Source organism: Silene latifolia, chromosome X (genome assembly GCF_048544455.1).
Source record: "Silene latifolia isolate original U9 population chromosome X, ASM4854445v1, whole genome shotgun sequence".
NCBI classification, from domain to species: Eukaryota; Viridiplantae; Streptophyta; class Magnoliopsida; order Caryophyllales; family Caryophyllaceae; genus Silene; species Silene latifolia.
In genome coordinates this window covers 21,866,286-21,888,915 of record NC_133537.1, presented here as the reverse complement: position 1 = coordinate 21,888,915, position 22,630 = coordinate 21,866,286, and the positions used below count along the sequence as shown (strand labels likewise).

General features: G+C 40.1%; 1 protein-coding gene and 1 non-coding gene across 2 annotated transcripts; both read left to right on the top strand.

Annotated features, from left to right (window-relative positions):
• Positions 1 to 6,927: 6,927 nt before the first annotated feature.
• On the top strand, positions 6,928 to 9,226 carry LOC141617025 (uncharacterized). Its single transcript, XM_074434195.1, has 3 exons — positions 6,928 to 7,109; positions 7,422 to 7,513; positions 8,577 to 9,226. The coding sequence occupies exons 1-3, from the start codon at positions 6,928 to 6,930 to the stop codon at positions 9,224 to 9,226; spliced, it is 924 nt and encodes a 307-aa protein (XP_074290296.1).
• Positions 9,227 to 20,485: 11,259 nt separating this feature from the next.
• LOC141624022 (small nucleolar RNA R71) lies at positions 20,486 to 20,592 on the top strand. The gene has a single exon (XR_012533833.1). It is a non-coding gene; the product is annotated as a small nucleolar RNA R71 (small nucleolar RNA).
• Positions 20,593 to 22,630: the final 2,038 nt, after the last annotated feature.

The window sequence follows — 22,630 nt, the reverse complement described above, 5'->3', positions numbered from 1 at the left end:
CTTAAATAAAAAAAGACAAACAAATAATTGGGACAAAGGGAGTGACTGTTTTCCATGTAATCAAAAATGCAAAAGAGTTGATTGAATCCTCCAATTGATTAACACCTAAACTACCAAACAAGGCTAAAGTCTTCTCATGTCTCTTCTTGGTTGTCTTTTAACTACATACTAATAACTAAAGTATATGAAGTTATCAACCCCAAAATTGTTGACAATCACTCTCGGTTGAAGACACTTAGTTTAAATCATAATCTCAATAAGATAAACCATTCATAATCTCATAATCATAATCTTCGCCTTCACCGCCTCCTTGGCCTTCTCCGCCGCGGCATCCACCTTAGCCTGGAGCTTGTCATCAAGCAGCACGTCGAACCTGCCCCACGGGAAGGAACCATCAAGAGGGAAAATCTCCCCGATAACTTCCCTAGCAGCATCTTCGGCCAAATCCCGGAACTCGGCGCACAGCTTGGGAAGCAGGTCGGTTTGCAGCATCTCGATGTCCGCCTCCTTTTGCTTGATGATGGCATCTCTGCCCCGAACCACCTCCGCCTGAGCCTTAAACGAGTCCGGGACTCGTTCCTCTGCTTGAGGTAGAGGTCGGCGCGCCCGAGCAAGCTCACATTTCCTCCGCAGTTCCGCAGCCTCGGTAGCCGCAGCCTCGGCTTTAGCCCTCTCAACAAGGACCTCCTTTTCAGCGTCCTCCCTGAATTTTCTCTCTGCCGAGAGCGCCTTCTCAGCTTCTCCCCTAAGCCTCTGCTCGTTGAGAAGATCCAGCTTCGCCGATGCAGCCACCTGCTTTGTGGCATTACGCTCATGAACGGCCCGAGCCACGGCCTTCTCTTGCTCCCTGAGACGAGCAGCGGTAGCCACGTTCCACCTCGCCAGCTCCCTAATAAGCTTCGTTCCCTCCTCTATAAGCTCGGAGACGGAAGCCTTCGGATGAAGGGACGATGGTGGCAATTTGGCCACTAGCCCGTGGGTTTGGGGAGACGAAGGTCTAGGGGATGAAGGGTTGGCGGTGGTGCCTTGATCACCAACCCGTGCGAGGGACCCCACCGCCCGCCGCCCAACGTGAGCAATAGCCGATCCGTGGTGGATGATCTGCGAATTCAATTAAAACATCAGTATCAACACTGACTTATCAGAAACACCTGATGGTTCGGCTAAATTTAGGCCACAAGCCAGATAGGTACCATGTTTGGGCTTCTTGGCCGGAGGAGGCACTTCCTTGCCCACGATAGAAGCTGTCCTTTTCCTCCTACAGATAAGAGGAGATCCCTCCGCATCAGAGTCCCCCTCATCAGGAATTTCAACAACCTCCACCTTCTTAGGGGGGGACGGGGAGCCTGAAACCGTGGCCGTTTCCGCGTCCGACGCACCACACCGGTAACAACCCTCGCCTGCGCCTCCTCCTTGCCCAAGACCTTAAGCCGCTGCTCCATAAGATCATTCGACGACATCCTGCGGTCATGGGCTGGAGCCTTGGGATGCAAATTAGCAACGGTTTTATCCGGATGTAGCCCCATTCTCCGAAGAAGATCCTCAGGTAGTTCCGGTCCAAAGTGGTCTACGAAAGAAACAAAGCAAAAGTCAAGTAGAAGAAATGAATCGAAGTTCGAAAATCAAGAAACATTGAGAGCGGCGGAGGGCCTCACACCGACCCCACTCACCCCGTGCTAGGGCCGGTATGAGGCCGACATAGCAGAGCGGCTCATCCTGAAGAATGATCTGCGTTGGGGGAATCCATCTTTTCGGCATCCCACGCTTGTCCACCTCAAAGAGCCTCATTGCGCCTCTCATCCTCCGTAAGAGGGACCACCTAGCGTCCATTTTAAGATGCTTACGAGTGACCCATCTGTCATGCTCCGCCCTAGTCTCACACCGCAGATTAACCCGGTCTTTGGAAGGAACGGGCGGCGGATAGTCATTCGGCACTCGACATACACCCACCGACCTTGCCGGCCCTTGCAAGAAGAAGGTTTGTCGGCGAGAGACATAACCCTGCTCCGTTTGTACACTGTACCACCCAACACGGCCAGAGAGCGACGGTTTGAGATGATGGAGTCGGCGGAATAAATTCACCGTCGAGCCTCTCCCTTAAAAAGACAAAGCGAGACAAAACCAATTATGGTCCTCATGGCCGGCGGTGCGGTTGGGCAACGGCAACGTTCATGGCTCTAATTATGGCCACAACGTACCCGTTCGGCGAAACCGAAGCCCGAACTCCAAATGCCGCGGTACACGCCCGATCTGACCGGCGGAGGGCGGATACAACTGACCCCTCCTTAGGGATAACAATTTCGTATCCCCTACCCAAGAAAAAATGATCCTCGAAAAGTTTCCCGCCGGAACAACGGGCAAGCTTACGAGACCAAGCACGATCAAGGCAGATCTTACAGACATAGCCGTGATCCATGATGTACTGTCTCCCCTCACTAGGGCGAGACCTTTCCACTTCATCACCAAAATCATCACCAAAGTCGCCACAGGAATCAGAGTCCTCCCATTCCTCAAGAATTTGAGGATCAACTTCAGGAGAGGGAGACCTAGGGCCCCCCGACGCAGGTTTACTAGGTCCAGCATCAGCAGAAGACATGTTCACAACAAATTACCAGCAAGAAAAAAAAAAAAAAAAAAAAAAAAGTTTGCTTGTTTACCTTAAAGAAAAACACTCGCCGGATCAGATACTCCGAAGATTAAGAAGAAGAAAACCCTTGAAAGTTTGGAGAGATGAAGATTTTAGAGAAAAATTTTCGAAAAATAAAATGGAGGCCAAAATCACGGAATAACTTCCCTATTTATAGAGAAAAGCCCATGAAGAAGGACCAATCAGGGCACAGCCCATAAAGCGTCAACCAATCAGCGAACACACACGTGTCAAGCATGCAACCGCGGAATGTCAATCGTCGCAACAGTTGAATGTCAATCAATGCAACAGTGACCAAGCGTCTTCAACAAGCCTATTCACATCTCTGCGACTGTTCATTTCAAGCAAATTCCTGGGTATCTACTCTCCGCCGGCTACCGATCAACCAAGTCATGGAGCACGGCCGGGGCAATCAAAGTCAACCGGCACTCTCGGCCTGGTCTCGGCCAGCGTCATGTTCCTTTTCCACATCGGATACCCTTTACGCATCCATGTGGAGGGGGGATATGATATATGGTGCGGCCTAACAAGAGCCACGCCGGTACACAAGAAGACACCGATACAGGAAATTTGCGGAAGTTTGTGCGAATATATGCTCGGATACATCGGAGCCCATACCACGGCATAAACTACGCTGGGGGCAAATTGATGGGGCATATTCTGCACCGCCGACCAAAGTCAACACACCGAGCAAGGTCAAGATATCCACGGCAAGTCAACGACTTAGGCTGTCTAGCCGATGCATCCCATCGGCCAGCTAGCCACGTCTCGGCGACAACCTGCGGCCGGGACACATACCACGTACTCATATCCAAGACCCTCTGCCGGCCTGCCATAGGTTCATCGGCCGAGGGTAGAACGGTCTTTCCACCTGATAAGCCACTTGGCCACTTGGCCACTACGTGACAAAAGGTGAAAGCCTATAAATACTCCTCAACCTTCTTTGAGGAAAGGATCTCACAACAAAAACCTAAATACACTATTCATCTGGTAACATCTCTCTGATCTCTCTACAATACATTCCTAGCCATTTAGCATACAACTTATACCTCTAAGTTCACTGACTTGGGCGTCGGAGTGGGTACGCTTGGCACAAAGCCAAGCCCTCAGTTCGTTCATTGTTGCAGGGGAGGCCGAGGGAGACGATAGAAGCACGAAGGGTCTAACCCAAGACATTATTCTACAAGCCACGGGTGGTAACGATACTTGCTCTGGAATTATACCCGGAACACCTACAATCAAATTAAAGAAGTGGAGAAATAAAGAATCTGAACCAAATCACATAAGTAGAATCAAGTAATGCTAAAACATTCATTCATTAAAAATGCCATCTTGAGCAAAGTTAGGAGGATTCTTACACTTTTAAGTCCTACAAACACTAAAAGACAGCTACATAATACCTAAACACTATGAGCTTGTTTTACAACTTTTAGGAGAAAAATCTCTAGCACAAGAGTCCTCTGTGCTTTACTTATGATATTAATTAATAATCTAGGTCGTCAATATCGGAATTTGACTTTCTCATGATCATAAAGATTCTCAAGCATCTTATATATATATATATATATATATATATATATATATATATATATATATATATATATAGGAGATCTAATGAGTCCCTTACCTCATTTGAGTCCTTAAGTCCTTATAAGGACCCTTAGATGGACAACATCTATGTGGAGATTTTTTACAAAATATAGGCCAAAAAAAAAAGGGAAAAGCTTGGCTATGAAAGAGGACAACATTTCCTGCAAATTGTCCTTACCAATGATCATTTCCTGCGAACAAAAGGAGATATCCTTTGTACTATGTTTACACTCCCCACATTCTTCCTTCCTTAACACACTTATTCCAACTTTATTCTTTCTTTCTTCTCTCTAAAACTGGGTTCTTTCATCTGAAAACGAAGCTAAACTTCTCTCTAAATCCTCCAAATCAGCGTAAACATGCAAATAATAGATGGCATCAATGATATTTCTTCATTTTATTCATTGTTTTCAGTCACGTTTTAATATTTTCAGTTGAATAGGATGGATGAAGGTAATGATAAATTTTGCATGTCATCGAATTTGTTCATTCTTGTTTTTATTATTTGTTCATTCTTATTTTTATTATTGTTAGAAGTAAATCTTCATGCTGGGTTTTCATGAATTTGAGTTTTGAGTAGCATGAACGCATTCTGACAACATTTACACTATTGTTAGAAGTAAATCTTCATGCTAGATTTACATTTACACTTTTTATTGTTATATTTTTTATGTGAGTTAGCATTCTGACAACATTTACACTTTTGTTGACATTTACATTTTTAAAGCATCACATTTACACTGCATTCCTGCTCACATTTACACTTTTGCTGTACTTTTTACATTTACACTTTTTAATTGTTATAGTTACCTTTGGATTTTTATTGTTATATTTTTTATGTGAGTTAGCATTCTGACAACATTTACACTTTTGTTGACATTTACACTTTTAAAGCATCACATTTACACTGCATTCCTGCTCACATTTACACTTTTGGTGTACTTTTACACTTTTGTTGACATTTATACTTTCCGACAATCACATTTACACTTCGTTTCTGCTACACATTTGGATGTTTACTCTTTTTGCTATAGTTTTATATTTACACTATTTAATTGTTATAGTCACCTTTTAATTGCTAATATTATAGTTTTAATTTGTGTTAGAATTCTGAAAATATTTACACTTTATTTGTTCACATTTACACTTTTAAAGCATTACATTTACACTGCATTTCTGCTGACATTTACACTTTTGCTGACATTTACACTTTCAGAACAACACATTTACACTTCGTTTCTGCTGACATTTACAGTTACACTTTTGGATGTTTACATTTACACTTACACTTTTGGGACATCATAATTTGCACATTTACACTTTTTGTTGACATTTACACTTTTAAAGCATCACATTTAGACTGCATTTCTGCTGACATTTACACTTTCAGAACAGCACATTTACACTTCGTTTCTACTGACATTTACACTTACACTTTTGGATGTTTACATTTACACTTACACTTTTGGGACATCATAATTTACACATTTACACTTTTGGAATATTTACATTTATGGAACATTCACTTTACATTTACACTTACACTCTGTGCACATTTACAGACTTGCTAAAACAGAATGGAGTTCAACCTAACAGGCGGGAGCTGTGTAGGGAGGTCGAGAAGAGGTTTACACCGTACGTCGGCCAGGAATTTGGGGGCGTTGAGGATGCGGTGACTTTTTATAAGATATACGCCATTGCTTGTGGGTTTGATGTACGTAGGTACACAACAAAAAAATGGCGTGGCGGTGAGATCAAGTCAAAGCTCGTCGTCTGCAATCGAGAAGGTTTCGCTCACAAGAAGCCCAGTAAAGATCAGGATGACGGATTGGTTGGGGAGAAGTCACATAGGATATTCAGGGTCACTAGAGTGGGGTGTAAAGCGAGGATACGACTATATATGAAGAATGGTCTTTTATTAATTGACCAGTTCCACGGGGTCACAATCACGAGCTTATCTCACTTAAGGACAGAGAGTTCCAGAAATTGTCGCGTAACATAACAGATTATCACAAGATGATAATCGTTTCGAACTCAAGGGTTTGTAATACATAATCACTCTCTATACTAAATAAATAATTCCATTCATGTTATATTTATATGACGTATCATTGATGATTGATTGGCAAACTGTAGATAGGAGCAACAAAAACATACGAATCGCAAAGAACAAGTGAATGGATACGAAAACATTGGAGCAAGCTTAAATGATTTTAAGAACTTCCATAGGGATGTTAAATGTTTCATTCACGAACGGGATGGTCAGTTGTTTGTTGACCATTTCAAGGAAATGACTGAAACAAGAATAGGTTTCTACTTTGACTATGACCTTGACGATGATGGCAGCCTACGTAGGGCCATATGGGCGGACGGTACCGCCCGAGATAATTACAAAATTTTTGGTGATGCGGTGTCATTCGACCCAACTTACTCCACCAATAAGTATTCTATGGTATTCACGGCATTCACGGTGTTGACCACCATAAACGATCTGTGACGTTACGTGGGCTCTAATTGCAAGGGAAGATTATGAGTCGTTTAATTGGGTTTTCAGCCGGTTTTTACAAGCAATGGGGGGTAAGGAACCCGAGTACATAATTACAGATCAGGACCCAGGTATTATCAAATATGTCCCTCTTATTTTCAAGACAGCGCGCCATCGGTTATGTATGTGGCATATAATGAACAAAATGCCCAGTAAGTTTGGCGTCTCGAGGAGTGATTATAATGAGTTCATGTGTAAAATTAATGACATTATATGGGACGATGAGCTTGAGGCAGAAGAATTTGATGGTATCTGGGAGCAAATAATTGCAGATCATGGTGTTGGCGTAAATGATTGGTTTGCAGATACATATGATATAAGGGGACAGTGGGTGATGGCGCATTGCAGAGACTTGAGGATGGCGTCGATTATGAGGACAACTCAAAGATCAGAGAGCGAAAATAGCTTTTTCAAGAGGTTTGAGCACAAGTCAGGAACATTGGTTGAGTTTTGGATGCGTTTTGAGAGCGCTATGGACCAACAAAGACATACACAGAAGCAGCTTGACAACATGGATAAGCACTCGTCATAACAACAATCAACACATCTGGCATTAGAGATTCATGCTGCAAAGGTGTACACCTATTCAGCTTTTCACAAATTCAAACAAGAAGTCATCTTCTCAATTGATACATGTAGAACAGGAAGTTTCACTGAGAGAGGCGAGCTAGAGGTAACTACTGTCAAAGATTCATCCAGAAAGAAGAATTTTGAAGTTGCATACAGTCCAGGTAGTTTACACTTCCTATGACATTTACACTTTCTGTTTTTATCTCATTTAAATTCCTATAACTTAACCTTTACACTTCTAATAACTTAACATTTACACATTACAGTTAATGACATTTACACTTCCTATTAATTTATATTTACACTTCTAATAACTTAACATTTACACTTTACAATTTATGACATTTACACTTTACATCATATGACATTTACACTTCCTATACCTTAACATTTACACTTTTCCACTTTACAGTTCATGACATTTACACTTCCTATTAGTTTACATTTACACTTCTAATAACTTAACATTTACACTTTACAATTGATGACATTTACACTTTACATCATATGACATTTACACTTCCTATACCTTAACATTTACACTTTTCCACTTAATGACATTTACACTACATTTCATGACATTTACACTTTACATCATATGACATTTACACATTTAAATCCCTATAACTTAACATTTACACTTCTAATACCTTAACATTTACACTTTTCCACTTTACAGTTCATATCATTTATACTTCCTATTAGTTTACATTTACACTTCTAATTACTTAGCATTTACACTTTACAATTCATGACATTTACACTTTACATCATATGACATTTACACTTTCTGTTTTTATCTCATTTAAATCCCTATAAGTTAACATTTACACTTCTAATTAGTTTACATTTACACTTCTAATAACTTAACATTTACACTTTACAATTCTTGATATTTACACTTTTCATCATATGACATTTACACTTCCTATACCTTAACATTTACATTTTTCCACTTAATGACATTTACACTACATTTCATGACATTTACACTTTACATCATATGACATTTACACATTTAAATCCCTATAACTTAACATTTACACTTCTAATACCTTAACATTTACACTTTACAGTTCATATCATTTACACTTCTAATTAGTTTACATTTACACTTCTAATAACTTAACATTTACACTTTACAATTCTTGACATTTACACTTTACATCAATGACACTATTTTTAACGTTCACACTTACATGATAGCTTTATCTTATGACACAGGTACACGTAAAGCAAGCTGTAGTTGTACGATGTTTGAAAGAACCGGAATCTTATGCCGCCATATAATATGGATTTTTTCAGCAAGTGGGATAAAGACTATACCAGAAGATTATGTTATAAATAGATGGATGAAAGAGTATCTCCGATTAAGGATTTTCAATACTAATGGTGAAGGGACAGAAAACATGCAAGTCATCGATGAAAAACAAATTGCAATGTCAATAATGTGGTCAGAAGTTCATGAAGTTGTAGGGCTCCTTCGAGACAAAGGAGTAGCTGATGTTGACAGCTTTTCCGCTGTAATTAGATCATTTAAACACTCCCTGTCACCATTAGGGGAAGTGTTGAATAAAAATCAACAAATGGAGAAATTTCTGAATTGTACGGCATCTGAGGTAGTGACGATATTGCCACCAAAGAATTCGAAAAACAAGGGGACCGGAAAAGATTCTTTGTCGGCCAAAACAAAAGCAATGGTGTTGGCTAGGAAACCCAAACGTAAGTTTAAGAATTGCAAGAGAATGACAAATCACGACAAGAGAAACTTCCCTAACCCCTTCTCAGCACACACGCCATTGTGCGAAGGGTCGTCTGAACCAGAAGAGGATGAAGGAGAGGAGGAGGAAGAGCTGGAGTCAGAACAAGAATAGACGTCAGATCAGTGACAAGTGTTGCTCTATATATTTTGAGTGTGTAACTTAAAACTTTGATGTGCTATAACTGGAGCGGGCGATAAGGAATTGGTCTCATGGCAGCGTAACTTTGAACTGCAGTTGGTGTAACTTTTAGTAACACCAACGTTAGAGTTACACTGTCATAAGACCAAAATCTCTCTGTTTTATTAGATAGCCAAACATTGTGTTACTTGAACTTATTTTGATTACTTATGTTATTTCAAGTAATTACACTTATTTTCAAATAACGGTGTTAACATTTACACTTCCCATGTCAAAGACATTTACACTTCCAAAGTATCTTCACATTTACACATACTATATCCTCACATTTACACTTTGAATATCTTCACATTTACACTTCCAATTTAGTCAATTTTACACTTTATTTGTTCACATTTACACTTCTCCTATATTCACATTTACACTTCCTATTTGTTCACATTTACACTTTTTTTTTTCACATTTACACTTTACACTTGTCACCACACCACATTTACACTTCCCATGTCACCACATTTACACTGCATTCAATTTAATTTCAGTGTGTTTACATTCACACTTTCAGTATGATAAAGTTGACACTAACAGTGTTAACATTTACACTTTAAGTGTGTTAACATTTACACTTAAAGTGTAAATGTGACTAAATTACAAGTGTGATAACAGTTACACTTGCAATTTAGTCACATTTACACTTTGAAAAAACTGTGATTATAATCGCAAAAATAGTCAACCATTACACTTCATTAGTGTAATTTACCATTACACTTCATTCTTTGTAAAGCTTACACTTGCAAACATTGCCAACCAAAGTACAAAACATTCATTTCTAAGTTCAAGATTGCCAAACAAAATACATTTAAAAAAAAATATGTCCACAAATTGTTCACTTTTTCGATAACACAGCCTTAATTTTGCGCTTCTTTTGTAACTTGGCCCATAAATCTTCTTTTCCAAATGATAAACCCATTCAACTTTGCTTCAAAAATGTCTCTGTTGACATTTATGCCAGCTAGAACAAGCGTCGCCACCAACTCGACTACCAAGTACCATCGATTCCTCTTCCTCTCCAAGTCTGGATGCTCAAAAGGTTGACCCTCGTACATCAAAGATATACATCATACGAGAAAATCCCGATTTTGTTATGTTAGGAAGGGGTGTTTGGCGCCTGAACGGGATTTGCCGATGCTCAAAGCTAGTAATCTCATATCCCTGTCCGTTCGACATCCAAATAATCGCTAACACTAATGCCACTTGGCGAGTAACATTGCACATTTCAGATGATCCCGATTGGCATGATGTTGGTAGTCAAGGAGATCAACAGTTTGTTGTCCAAAATTTATACACACGCATGCAAAGTGCCCACCAATGTTGATGCCAGTGCGGAGATAAACTCGGCATTCAGGTTGAAAGTTTTATCACAATCCTGGATGAAGGTATCCCAAATGTGATACAGCCGATCGATCGGTGATGTCATTAGACTGTGAGCACCTTCACGTATATCCAAAAGCGCATGATACATTCTGTTCGAGAGAAGTGAGTGAGACTACATAATAAAATTAAGAACTAATGTATAACTTTTAGGCTTTGTGCGGGGGGGTGTACCATATGACGTATCCCAAAGAAGGCCATCCTAGGAAGTAAGTATTCAGAGACTCCAAATGGTTCAAAAAAACAGCCCACGACTCAATGACAACAGCGACATTACAACCTCAGGAAACATGGTCATGATGTCGGACCGGCGCAGCGCGGCATGCCTACTGTACCAAGAGATTGATTCGCTGCGATAAAACACACGTATAATAGTAAGCAATTGAGAAGTAGTTACAAATTAAATATCGTAACTAATTGGCCCTGTTATAAAAGTCTGGCAAGTACTAACGAATTTTCAAAGTTGTAGTCGTCTAACAAGCAATAGTCCGACGCATGCTTTCGACATGATCGAACACCCCTGACCAAGCTTTGATTGTTCCGTAAGAAGGTCGAGACAACAAGAGTCTGCGTACCAGCAGCCCCACAGTCAATTGAGCAACCCAAGCCATCCCCCCCGCCCCGGGGACGGCTCCTTACGGCTGACAAAGGTTGGCTACCTGACGACTGCGATGACGCTTGAACAACAACGAGGCTGCTTTCCGCCTGTATGGCTACAGGATTGACCACAGGGCTTCCTTCTACGCGTTTAGGGGGTGGGACTGCAACACGGGGACGTTTACGGTACGTAATCTCATCCTCATCGTCCAGACTCCGCTTCTGTGCAACATTGGAGACCGGGTTCAGACCTTGACCATACTTTTCCCTGAATTGGGTTATCCTTGCGCGAACGCTCTCCCTCACTTTGTTATGGTCACTCAGGATAAGAATTGATACCACTTCAGCCCGGACGATGTTGATAACGTCCATCTCACCAAAGGCGCAGTCAAATAGCTTCCCATTGAAAAGCAGCATGTGTATCATCATGTACACCCCGCAATCCAACGCAGAATAACCCGTACCTTGCCATTTAAATTCGACATTGACAAATTTGAACCCGGCAACCTTTGAACCTCTGACAAACCCTTTAGACTCCAGATACTCACCCATTAAATCACACTGTAAAAGGAATATAAAAAAAAAGTCAATTTAAAAACAGTGTTTACAATTCCAGAATACATAAACACTAAAAAACAAATTAAGGTATGCTATTTATAATTATTACCGCAATACGGGAAATTCCAAAATATGGAAGCTTCTCAAAATCATCGTCGTATAGACGGTTGATCGAGGCCATTTCGTGTTCACAATTAAGTATATGTGGTCGTTGGTCAATGGTCGATACAAAACACAATTTATACTTCACAAACAACTCTACAATTAGTAAAGAGGCAAGTAAAGGTCGGATCCCAAGGGACGGGTATTGAAATGAGAATTCTATTGTAACTAGTAGTGTCTAGGGGTGTCACAAATTGGGTTTGTGTAGAAGGTCACTAAACTAAAATAACAATGAAAATAAACTAGCAAGATGAATAAAATAAGGGGTGTAAACAATTGATTAAAAGCACTAGGATGTCATGGGATCATAGGGGAATCATGGGATATGATCATACAAACATGTTCTCAAATTATAAGCAAGCAATTATTGTTGTGATGGATTGAGTTGGGTTATGTCTTACAATCCTAGGAAAGTTTGGGTCCCGGAGCCGAATCGATTAGATTATACAACACCTACAAGTCGACTTAATCTTCCCTACTCAACAACATGCATGGTCTAATGAGACTCGAGTTGGGTTATGTCTTACAAGTCTCATTGAAAAGATAGGAGATGATAGTAAATGCAAGGATTCATAGGCTTAGCATTTCATCAGATATGACATGTGCATGTATTAAGATCAAAACAAGCAAGCAAATCAGATATGAAAGCATATTAGTTTAAGCATGAATCATTCCCCATGTTGGTTTCCCCTAATCACCCATTAAACCCTAGCTAAGAGACTACTCACTCATTATCATGTTGATCATGCTAGCAAGGTTGTCAATCATACCAACAATATGAAACATGATGAATAAATGAAAGTAATTAACAATAATTAAAAAGGGATTAAGAGATTATACCTACTAATGATTCCAATAATAAAGCAAGAATAATAGAAGTACTTGAATCCTAGATTGAGAGGTTGTCAATCTCCCAATAATAACCCAAATAATCTTCAATTACCCAAAATAAAGGAAGAACAAGAGAGAGATTAAAGAACTAAAACTTGGATTAAAACTTGATTAATACTTGATTACAATATTGAAGAGAGATTTGATTGATATTAACTACACTAATTATTGATAAGAAGAACATGCTCCTCTAATTAGCCTAATGGGGTATTTATAGTGAAAATTAGGGAGGATGCATTAGGGTTAACTAAGGGCTAAACTAGTAATTACACTTTTTAAGTTGAGCAAGGAGACTCCGGTATTTCCTGAGAGAAGGGCTTCTCTTTTCGTAGCTTGAAGAATGAAATCCGTCTTTGTCAGGGAATCCGTGCGGATTAGAGTCGGGACGGCCGGATTTGGGCTGTGCAATCCGAGCGGATTCAGGAGAGGGACGCTCGGATTGTTGTAGGGGAATCCGAGCGGATTCCAAGGAGGGACGCTCGGATTGTCTTTGGCTGGACGGGCGGATTGTCCGCAATCCGTTCGGATTGTTGGTCAGCGTCAATTCTTCTTCTTTTCTTCCCTTTTCTTCATAAATTCCTTGGGGATTTCCTTGGGGACGCAAGGATCCTTTCTCAACATTGTTCTTCTACTATGATATGTACAAAGGCCTTCTAGTCTTGTCTCTTCTTGATGCTTGGTCATTGAATACAATCAATTTAGCCTCGTTTTGCCATGAAAATGCAAGATTCTTACTCCTTTCCTACCAAGGGATCAAAATCTCAAACAATATGCAAAACAAAGAACTAAAGATAAGAAATGACCCAAATAGGCACTAAAAAGCATGGAAACAATGGTAATTCGGGGGCTAAATATGCGCCAATTATGGTCACATCAAATATCCCCAAACCGAACCTTTGCTCGTCCCGAGTAAAGAGGTGACAAAGACTAGGACCAAAACTAACCTATCCTAATAATAGCCGATATGAGACAATTAGCGGGTCTCACTCCGCCCCTTCAACTCACAACAAGACAACCATGAGGTAGGATGCCTTCTTGCAAGGCAAGGTGGGTCTTGCCAAAATGGCGACACATCCAAACATTAAAGCACATAAAATCACATAATGGATGCATCTACAAAAATAATAGCCACTTTCCTCATCTAAGTGGCGGAAATTATCTACAAGGGAAGCAATTCAAGGGTACACAATCCTTCATAGATGCAATTTGTTCAAACTACTAAGCCTAGAAGGATACCAATAAATCACCTCCAAAATGTGTCAAGCTAGGGTACCTTTGTCCTCAATCGTTAAATGCTTTTGTCAAGAGTAGACTCCCTATGGTGTTAGAAACACTGGAGGATCGCGGAATTCCCCCTCTTGCCTAGACAAGAAGAAGGGTCGTCCCATCTCTACCATGCACAAAAATGGATACGATGGATGAAGAGATCGATAGATGTTTGAGTTTCATTTTTGGGAGTTTGCTTTTGTTTTTGTTTTTCCCCCCAATTTCATGTGGCATATAACATTTGAGAACACTTTCTTTTTGCCATTTCTTTTTGATTTTTGGCATTTCAATACTTGACAACTTTTTGCATTTTCTTTTGAACATTTTCAAAGTCACCCCAATTAGTAACGAGGGTGCCTTGTATTTGAAGCTTAGGAGTCTATTTTTGCTCCTCTTTTCTTTTGATGCATTTTTGCAAACTTTCTTTCACTTTTCATTTCATTGAACTCAAATTGATTTCTTTTTTTTTTTTGTGCCCATTCCCTTTGATGACAAAAATATGGTAGAACATGGATGAATGATAGATGTATGCATGGTTTCAAGGGTCACCTTGGAATAAACGGTAGCCAAGGAGTTATCACACCACAAGGTACTCTTGACTAGGCCTTAAACCATGGGTCAAAGGATACTAGCATGACACATCCTAGGGTGTTTTACAAGTATTCTAACAAGCAAAGTCTTAAGAATAAAAAGAATCTACTAGGGCCTATATACACTTGTCAAGTTTCCCAAATAGACGGTTTCACAAAACTTTTCTAACATGCAAACTACATGCCATGATGCAACTTGCATATAAACATCCTAATGCAAATGATTCTACCAACTAATATGCCATATAAACTAAATGCAAGTCCTAAATTCACATTGTTGTACCGCATCAATCAAAATAAAGCCACATAGTCATTAACATAAAGAGGAAAAAGGAGATTGGAAAGATCATACCATGCGGTCTTCAATATCCTCATGTCTCGGATGTGGCGTAGTCAATCAAAGTGAACAAGGATAAAACAAACACAATATATACAAGACAATATATACAAAGGAAATGAACTTGTTTTTGGGTTTTCAATTTTCAAATTTTTATGATTTTTGAAATTTTTCAATTTTTATGGGTTTTTGAATAAAAGTTAAGTGTTAGAATTCCCATCCCCACACTAATATGGGCATTGTCCTCAATGGCCAAAATGATGGAAATTATGCAAAGATGATGCATGATTTCTATACTAAATGCAATTCTACACTAAGCTATACTACATGATGCATGGTTTTTGTTATGACGGAGAGGATAATTTAGATTACCTCCCGTTGTGTATGCATCAACTTCCCCAAACCAAATAAGACACTATTGCTAATGTCAAAGCATTGGGTAGTTCATGCACACACTATGCTATGCATGAAACTAGTTTTGTCATTTTGGATTTTTCAAATGGGAACAATAAAGAACACCTCAATGGTACCGAGGTGTGAGTCCTTTGATGTTGCTAGGACTAAACCAACAATGATCAAAATGAAATAAAATACAAAGAGATATAGACAAACCGTGGGGAAGTAGGAATCTCCAAGGCTTGCTAGTCCTCCATCATGCTATCATCATCATCACTTCCCTCATGAGAAGTGGTCACATTGCCACTTTCCTTGGCACTTTCTTCTTCACTTTCTTCCTCATCTTGTTCATCATCATCTTCACCATCTCTTTCTCCATCTCCACTTGCTTCTTCCTCAATATTATCATCAATTTCTTCACCATTTCCAACAACCTCATTGTCTTCCACCACGTCCCTAGATGCACCCGGAAACAAGGCTTCTTTATCCGCCCAACTAGGCAAAGGACAAGATGGATCAAGGAGTCCTTGCCTAGCTAAATGTAGGAGGGGAGGATATTGAGCCAAATATGCATTCTTCCGATCTTCATAAGCTTGCTTGTGCATTGCTTGCATAAGAAGAGTGACATAGTCTTTCCCAATTTCAACTCCTTCCGGTTTGAACTCTTCATACACAAAGGGGTAAGGCGGTGTAACAATGGAAGAGGAGGGGGTTTCATGATCACCCTTTTGTTGTTGAATGATGTACTCGGCTTCTTCGGATAGGGGAAGTAGATAGTTGGTCCGGTGGACACTTAGGCGACAAATCTTCGAGGGTAAGGTGAACGATCTAGCTTCACTAGTTAGCCATCCATATTTAGTGTCAAGGGGGTTATGGGCAACCCACTTGAACTTGTTAATCATAATGTGCATATTAATAAGATGGCCACCTTCCTTTGCTTTGTACTTCTTATCCTTATTGAAATTAGGATCAAAGTGCTTAGCTAGGACCGTGACTAGGCCGCCATTTACAATAACGGTCGTACCCTTCTTCCCATTATCAACATTAAGCCATCTATCAACCAATAGCCTCAAAGAATTGAAAGGCTTGGTGTGAATTCTTCCAACATTCAAAGCTGATTCAAGGAGAATAAAATCAAGTCTTGTGAAATGATTGGTGTCTTTCCTAGCAATTATGGTATTTCCCACAACTTTGTGCCATACTCTTATGCCCGGATGATGGACCAAAAGAGCACGACAAGCATGAAAATCATCAAATTTCTTCCCGGAGATTGCCTCCCAAAGAGGCTCGGGGTCATACTTTCCATAATGCTTAAGATATCTCGATTCATCGCTAAGACCCAAAATTTCACCCAATTCCTTAAAGGTAATGCGTCTACTAATGTTAGCTAGACGAAACTCAAGATTTTCCCTATCCTCAACTTTGGTAACTTTTAAAGAACTTAAGAATTCCAAGACAAGGGAAGGGTATGTCGATTCCTTTGTTTCAAACAATTTCTTCAAACCCATGGCATTGAAAAAGGCTTTTGTTTGTTCAAGAACACCCAATTTCTCCAAGGCATCTTCACATATGAATTTGGTGGATTGAATTGATTTCATAGCAAACTTGACAAATGTATTTCTATGGGTATCGGAAATAAAAGTTACCTCCGGATAATGCAAGAGTTGATCGATTACCGGAGTAGAAGGTGATGCTCCCATAGAAGTTTGTTGTTGTTGTTGCACTTCCAAGTTTGGTGTTGATACCACCATTGCCAAAGCTTTCTTTGTTTGGAGAGCTTTTTGCCTTTGAGAGAGAGCCTTTGCCTTTGGTGCCTTTGTTGCTCCCTTTGTCCTTGCCATTTGATGAACTAACCAAGAAAAGAATCAAAAATCTTCAATTTGTAGAATGCCCAAATCGATTTGAAGGTGAAAGGCTTTGCCTTTATGAAATCAAAAATCGACTCAAAGGTTGAAGATTTTGTTCTTGGTTTTGATTTTTATTGAAGATGGAGTGATTGATTTGTTGTTTGAAGGATGGTTTGATTTGATTTTGGTGGATTTTGTTGAGGGTTTTTGTTTTTGTGATGGAGAGGATGAGGGTTTTGATGTTGTGGGTAGTGTTTATGAATGAATGAATGAAGGAATGAAGGTGGGAGGGTATTTAAAGAAGTCGAAATTTTCGAAAACGCAGGGGCAATCCGTGCGGATTAGGCTCAATCCGTGCGGATTCTGCAGCTTCAAAATTTTCGAAGCTCGCCTAAAGACGGGCGGATTCTGGGAATCCGCTCGGATTCTTCCGTGATGGGACGGGCGGATTTGCTTCGGGACGGACGGATTTCAGATCCCGAGAGAAATTTCTTTGTTTTCTTCAGCTGCAAAGACGGGCGTCTTCTTCACAAGACGGACGGATTCTATGAGACGGGCGTCTTTCCAGAAATCCGCTCAGATTCTTCAACAGTCAAGAAATTTTCAATTTCAGCTCATCGGACGGCGTCTTTTGGTCGGGGCGCTCGGATTGTTGAAGACGGCGGATTTGGTACAATCCGCTCGGATTCTCAGTCCTTTGTACCCGGATTCATTCCATTCGTGCACAATGCATTTCCCTTTACCATTCTTCCATTCTTCTTCAAATCTTGTGTTCTTCATTGTGGGGGCACTACTAAGGCATGAATAGCCTAGGCAATTGCCATCCCCACACTAAGGTAAGGCACTACACATCAATTGAAATCGTTAGTCCCTCCCTCACTTCTCTCTTACATGACAATTATTTTGATCAAAGTAAATAAAAATCCAAAAATGACAAAAAATGCAATACAGAAATTGAAATGTAAGTTAGGGAGTTAGAAATATTTACAAGTGGTGGTTTAGGGAGGACTCCACCAAACTCTCATTCTTGATGAGATGTCAAGGGGGCATGTTCAAGGTGTTGTTGATGTTGCTCAACACCTTGAAGAAGTAATCAAAAGTTTGTTCATTATTGTGGTAGAGGTCCTCAATAGACCGTGGCCCTTATTGTTGATCATGATCGATGGCATGCCCAATGTAGGGATTAAAAATCCCTTCAAACTCGTCGTCCCAAAGACCACAAACTTCATTGAGTTGATCATTGAAAATCTCTTGCTTAGATGGAGACAACTCTCCCAATTTCTTCTCTTGGCCAATGAGGCCATCCTCTTCTTCCTTGGTTGATTTTGATGAGCTTTGCAAGCTCTCCTTGTCACAATTCACTTGCTCTTTGAATGGAGCATCTTCAATTTTCTTCCTCCATTGGAGTTCCGATTTCTTCCTTTCATCTTTTCGGCTATAATGATCAATCATGAAACATGGCTCATGTAAACGAGGAGCTCTCATGGTTTTGTCAAGATTAAAAGTTATGCTTTCATCTCCCACTTCTAGAGTGAGCTCTCCATGTTTCACATCAATCACCGCACCCGCGGTGTGTAGGAAAGGTCTTCCTAAGATGATTGGAATGTTGGAATCTTCCTCCATATCAACAATGACAAAGTCTACCGGGATGAAAAACTTCCCAATTCGCACGGGGACATCTTCCCATATCCCTAATGGTGTCTTCGTCGATCTATCGGCCATTTGAAGTGTGATATTGGTGCATTTAAGCTCTCCCATTCCCAACCTTTTACTCACCGAGTACGGCATGACACTCACACTAGCCCCTAGATCACATAAGGCTTTGTTGATCGTCGTGTCGCCAATGGTACACGGTATTGAGAAGCTTCCCGGATCCTTTAACTTTGGAGGTGAACTCCCTTGAAGTATTGCACTACTCACCTTAGTGAAGGCGATAGTCTCAAGTTTCCGGATCGACTTCTTCTTTGTGAGGATATCTTTCATGTACTTCGCATAGGCCGGAACGTGATTGATTAATTCCGTGAAAGGAATTGAGACTTCTAAGTTCTTCACAATTTCCATGAACTTTCCAAGTTGATCGTCAAATTTGGGCTTGGCTTGACGACTTGGAAAAGGAAGTCTAATCACAATGGGCTCCTTTTCTTTGGCCTTGTCTTCATTTTTCTTTGAACTTTCTTCTTTTGATGATTCCCCTTCTTTGGGGCTTTGCACAATTTCTTCCTTTTCACTAGCTTGCACAACTTCATCCTCAACTTGCTTCTTTGGTGCTTCATACCTTGTACCACTTCTCAAGTGAATGGCACTAACCGTTTCATGTCTAGGGGGATTACTTTGAGGTGGTAATTGCCCCTTTTGTCTTTGTGAGCTTGAAGATGCTAGTTGAGTCAATTGTTTTTCCAACATCTTGGTGTGAGCTAGAATGTTGTTGATGGTGGTGTCTTTTGCTTGGCTATCTTTTTGCATTTGAGTGAAAAATTCTTGTTGATTCTTTTGCATTTGGAGGACCGCTTTTTGGACATCAAAACCTTGGTCATTTTGGTGATTGTATGGATTTTGATTTTGGTAACCTTGGTTTTGATTGTAAAAGGGTCTTTGATTTTGGTTTCTCATGGGTGGTGGAGTGTATGTTGTTTGAGGGTTTTGAACATTTTGGCTTTTGTATGAGAGATTTGGATGGAATTTGGTGTTTTCATTGTAAAAATTTGAATAAGGGGTACCACTTTTGTAAGTTTGGAAAACATTAACTTGTTCGGTTGTTCCCCTACACTCACTTGGGTCATGACCCAAAGTTCCACAATTCTCACATATCCCACTTGGGATTGATGAGGATGCCGTCATGGCATTGACATGATGCTTTGATGATTTCGAGTTTTCCTCAAGTCTAGCTATAGCTTGTTCAAACTTCAAGTTGATTGTGTCAATGTGAGCACTAAGTTGAGCACCCAATTGAGTAACGGAGTCCACTTCATGCTTTCCTCCTCTAGTAGCCTTGCGAGGTCTACTATATTGTGAATTATGGACCGCCATTTCCTCAATCTTGTTCCATGTTTGATTGTCATCAACTTCGGTGAACATTCCATTTGATCCCATATTGAGAATGTTCCTTGAATCTTCATATAAACCGTTCCAAAATTGTTGCACTAAAAACCATTCGCTAAGTCCATGGTGAGGACATGAGCGACAAACACCTTTGAACCGCTCCCAAGCTTCATACAAAGATTCTTCATCCCTTTGCTTAAAACCCGTAATTTGAGCTCTTAGCATGTTAGTCTTTTCCGGTGGGTAGAATTTTTTGTAGAAAGCTAGAGCTAACTTCTTCCAAGAATCTATTCCAAGGGTGGCCTTATCAAGGCCCTTCAACCATTGCTTTGCGGTGCCGATTAACGAAAAAGGAAATAAGACCCATCTAATTTGGTCTTGAGTCACGCCCGTTTGAGAGATAGCATCACAATAATCGCAAAAGGTTTCCATATGAGAATGAGGGTCCTCACTAGGCATTCCCACGAATTGGCTCCTCTCAACTAATTGGATGAAGGCGGATTTGGCAATAAAATTACCGGTGAGATGTTGTGGTGTAGGAGTACCATTTGGTAGATTCTCCTCGGTGGGTATAGAGTGTGACGAGAATTTAGGCATTGTAGGTGGATATTGTGGGATATTGTGTAATGGGTTTTCTTCTCCTTCTATTGCGAAAGGATTGACAAACTCACTAATGGGTTGAACAACTTCACCAACACCTCTCAAATTCCTCCTAACAAGTCTCCTATTATTCGTCAAGGTTCTTTCGATTTCACGGTCAAAAGGTAACAAATCACTTTGTAACCTTCTAGACATGCAAAATATCAAACAACTCAAAAACAATTAGAACAAACCTTGAGGATTTTTACTTCCTCAAGGCGAAGAAAGACACAACTAATAACAAAAAGGAAATCTAAATCAAACAAACACCGTCCCCGGCAACGGCGCCATTTTTGATCGAGGCCATTTCGTGTTCACAATTAAGTATATGTGGTCGTTGGTCAATGGTCGATACAAAACACAATTTATACTTCACAAACAACTCTACAATTAGTAAAGAGGCAAGTAAAGGTCGGATCCCAAGGGACGGGTATTGAAATGAGAATTCTATTGTAACTAGTAGTGTCTAGGGGTGTCAGAAATTGGGTTGGTGTAGAAGGTCACTAAACTAAAATAACAATGAAAATAAACTAGCAAGATGAATAAAATAAGGGGTGTAAACAATTGATTAAAAGCACTAGGGTGTCATGGGATCATAGGGGAATCATGGGATATGATCATACAAACATGTTCTCAAATTATAAGCAAGCAATTATTGTTGTGATGGATTGAGTTGGGTTATGTCTTACAATCCTAGGAAAGTTTGGGTCCCGGAGCCGAATCGATTAGATTGTACAACACCTACAAGTCGACTTAATCTTCCCTACTCAACAACATGCATGGTCTAATGAGACTCGAGTTGGGTTATGTCTTACAAGTCTCACTGAAAAGATAGGAGATGATAGTAAATGCAAGGATTCATAGGCTTAGCATTTCATCAGATATGACATGTGCATGTATTAAGATCAAAACAAGCAAGCAAATAAGATATGAAAGCATATTAGTTTAAGCATGAATCATTCCCCATGTTGGTTTCCCCTAATCACCCATTAAACCCTAGCTAAGAGACTACTCACTCATTATCATGTTGATCATGCTAGCAAGGTTGTCAATCATACCAACAATATGAAACATGATGAATAAATGAAAGTAATTAACAATAATTAAAAAGAGATTAAGAGATTATACCTACTAATGATTCCAATAATAAAGCAAGAATAATAGAAGTACTTGAATCCTAGATTGAGAGGTTGTCAATCTCCCAATAATAACCCAAATAATCTTCAATTACCCAAAATAAAGGAAGAACAAGAGAGAGATTAAAGAACTAAAACTTGGATTAAAACTTGATTAATACTTGATTACAATATTGAAGAGAGATTTGATTGATATTAACTACACTAATTATTGATAAGAAGAACATGCTCCTCTAATTAGCCTAATGGGGTATTTATAGTGAAAATTAGGGAGGATGCATTAGGGTTAACTAACGGCTAAACTAGTAATTACACTTTTTAAGTTGAGCAAGGAGACTCCGGTATTTCCTGAGAGAAGGGCTTCTCTTTTCGTAGCTTGAAGAATGAAATCCGTGCTGTGCAGGAATCCGTGCGGATTAGAGTCGGGACGGCCGGATTTGGGCTGTGCAATCCGAGCGGATTCAGGAGAGGGACGCTCGGATTGTTGA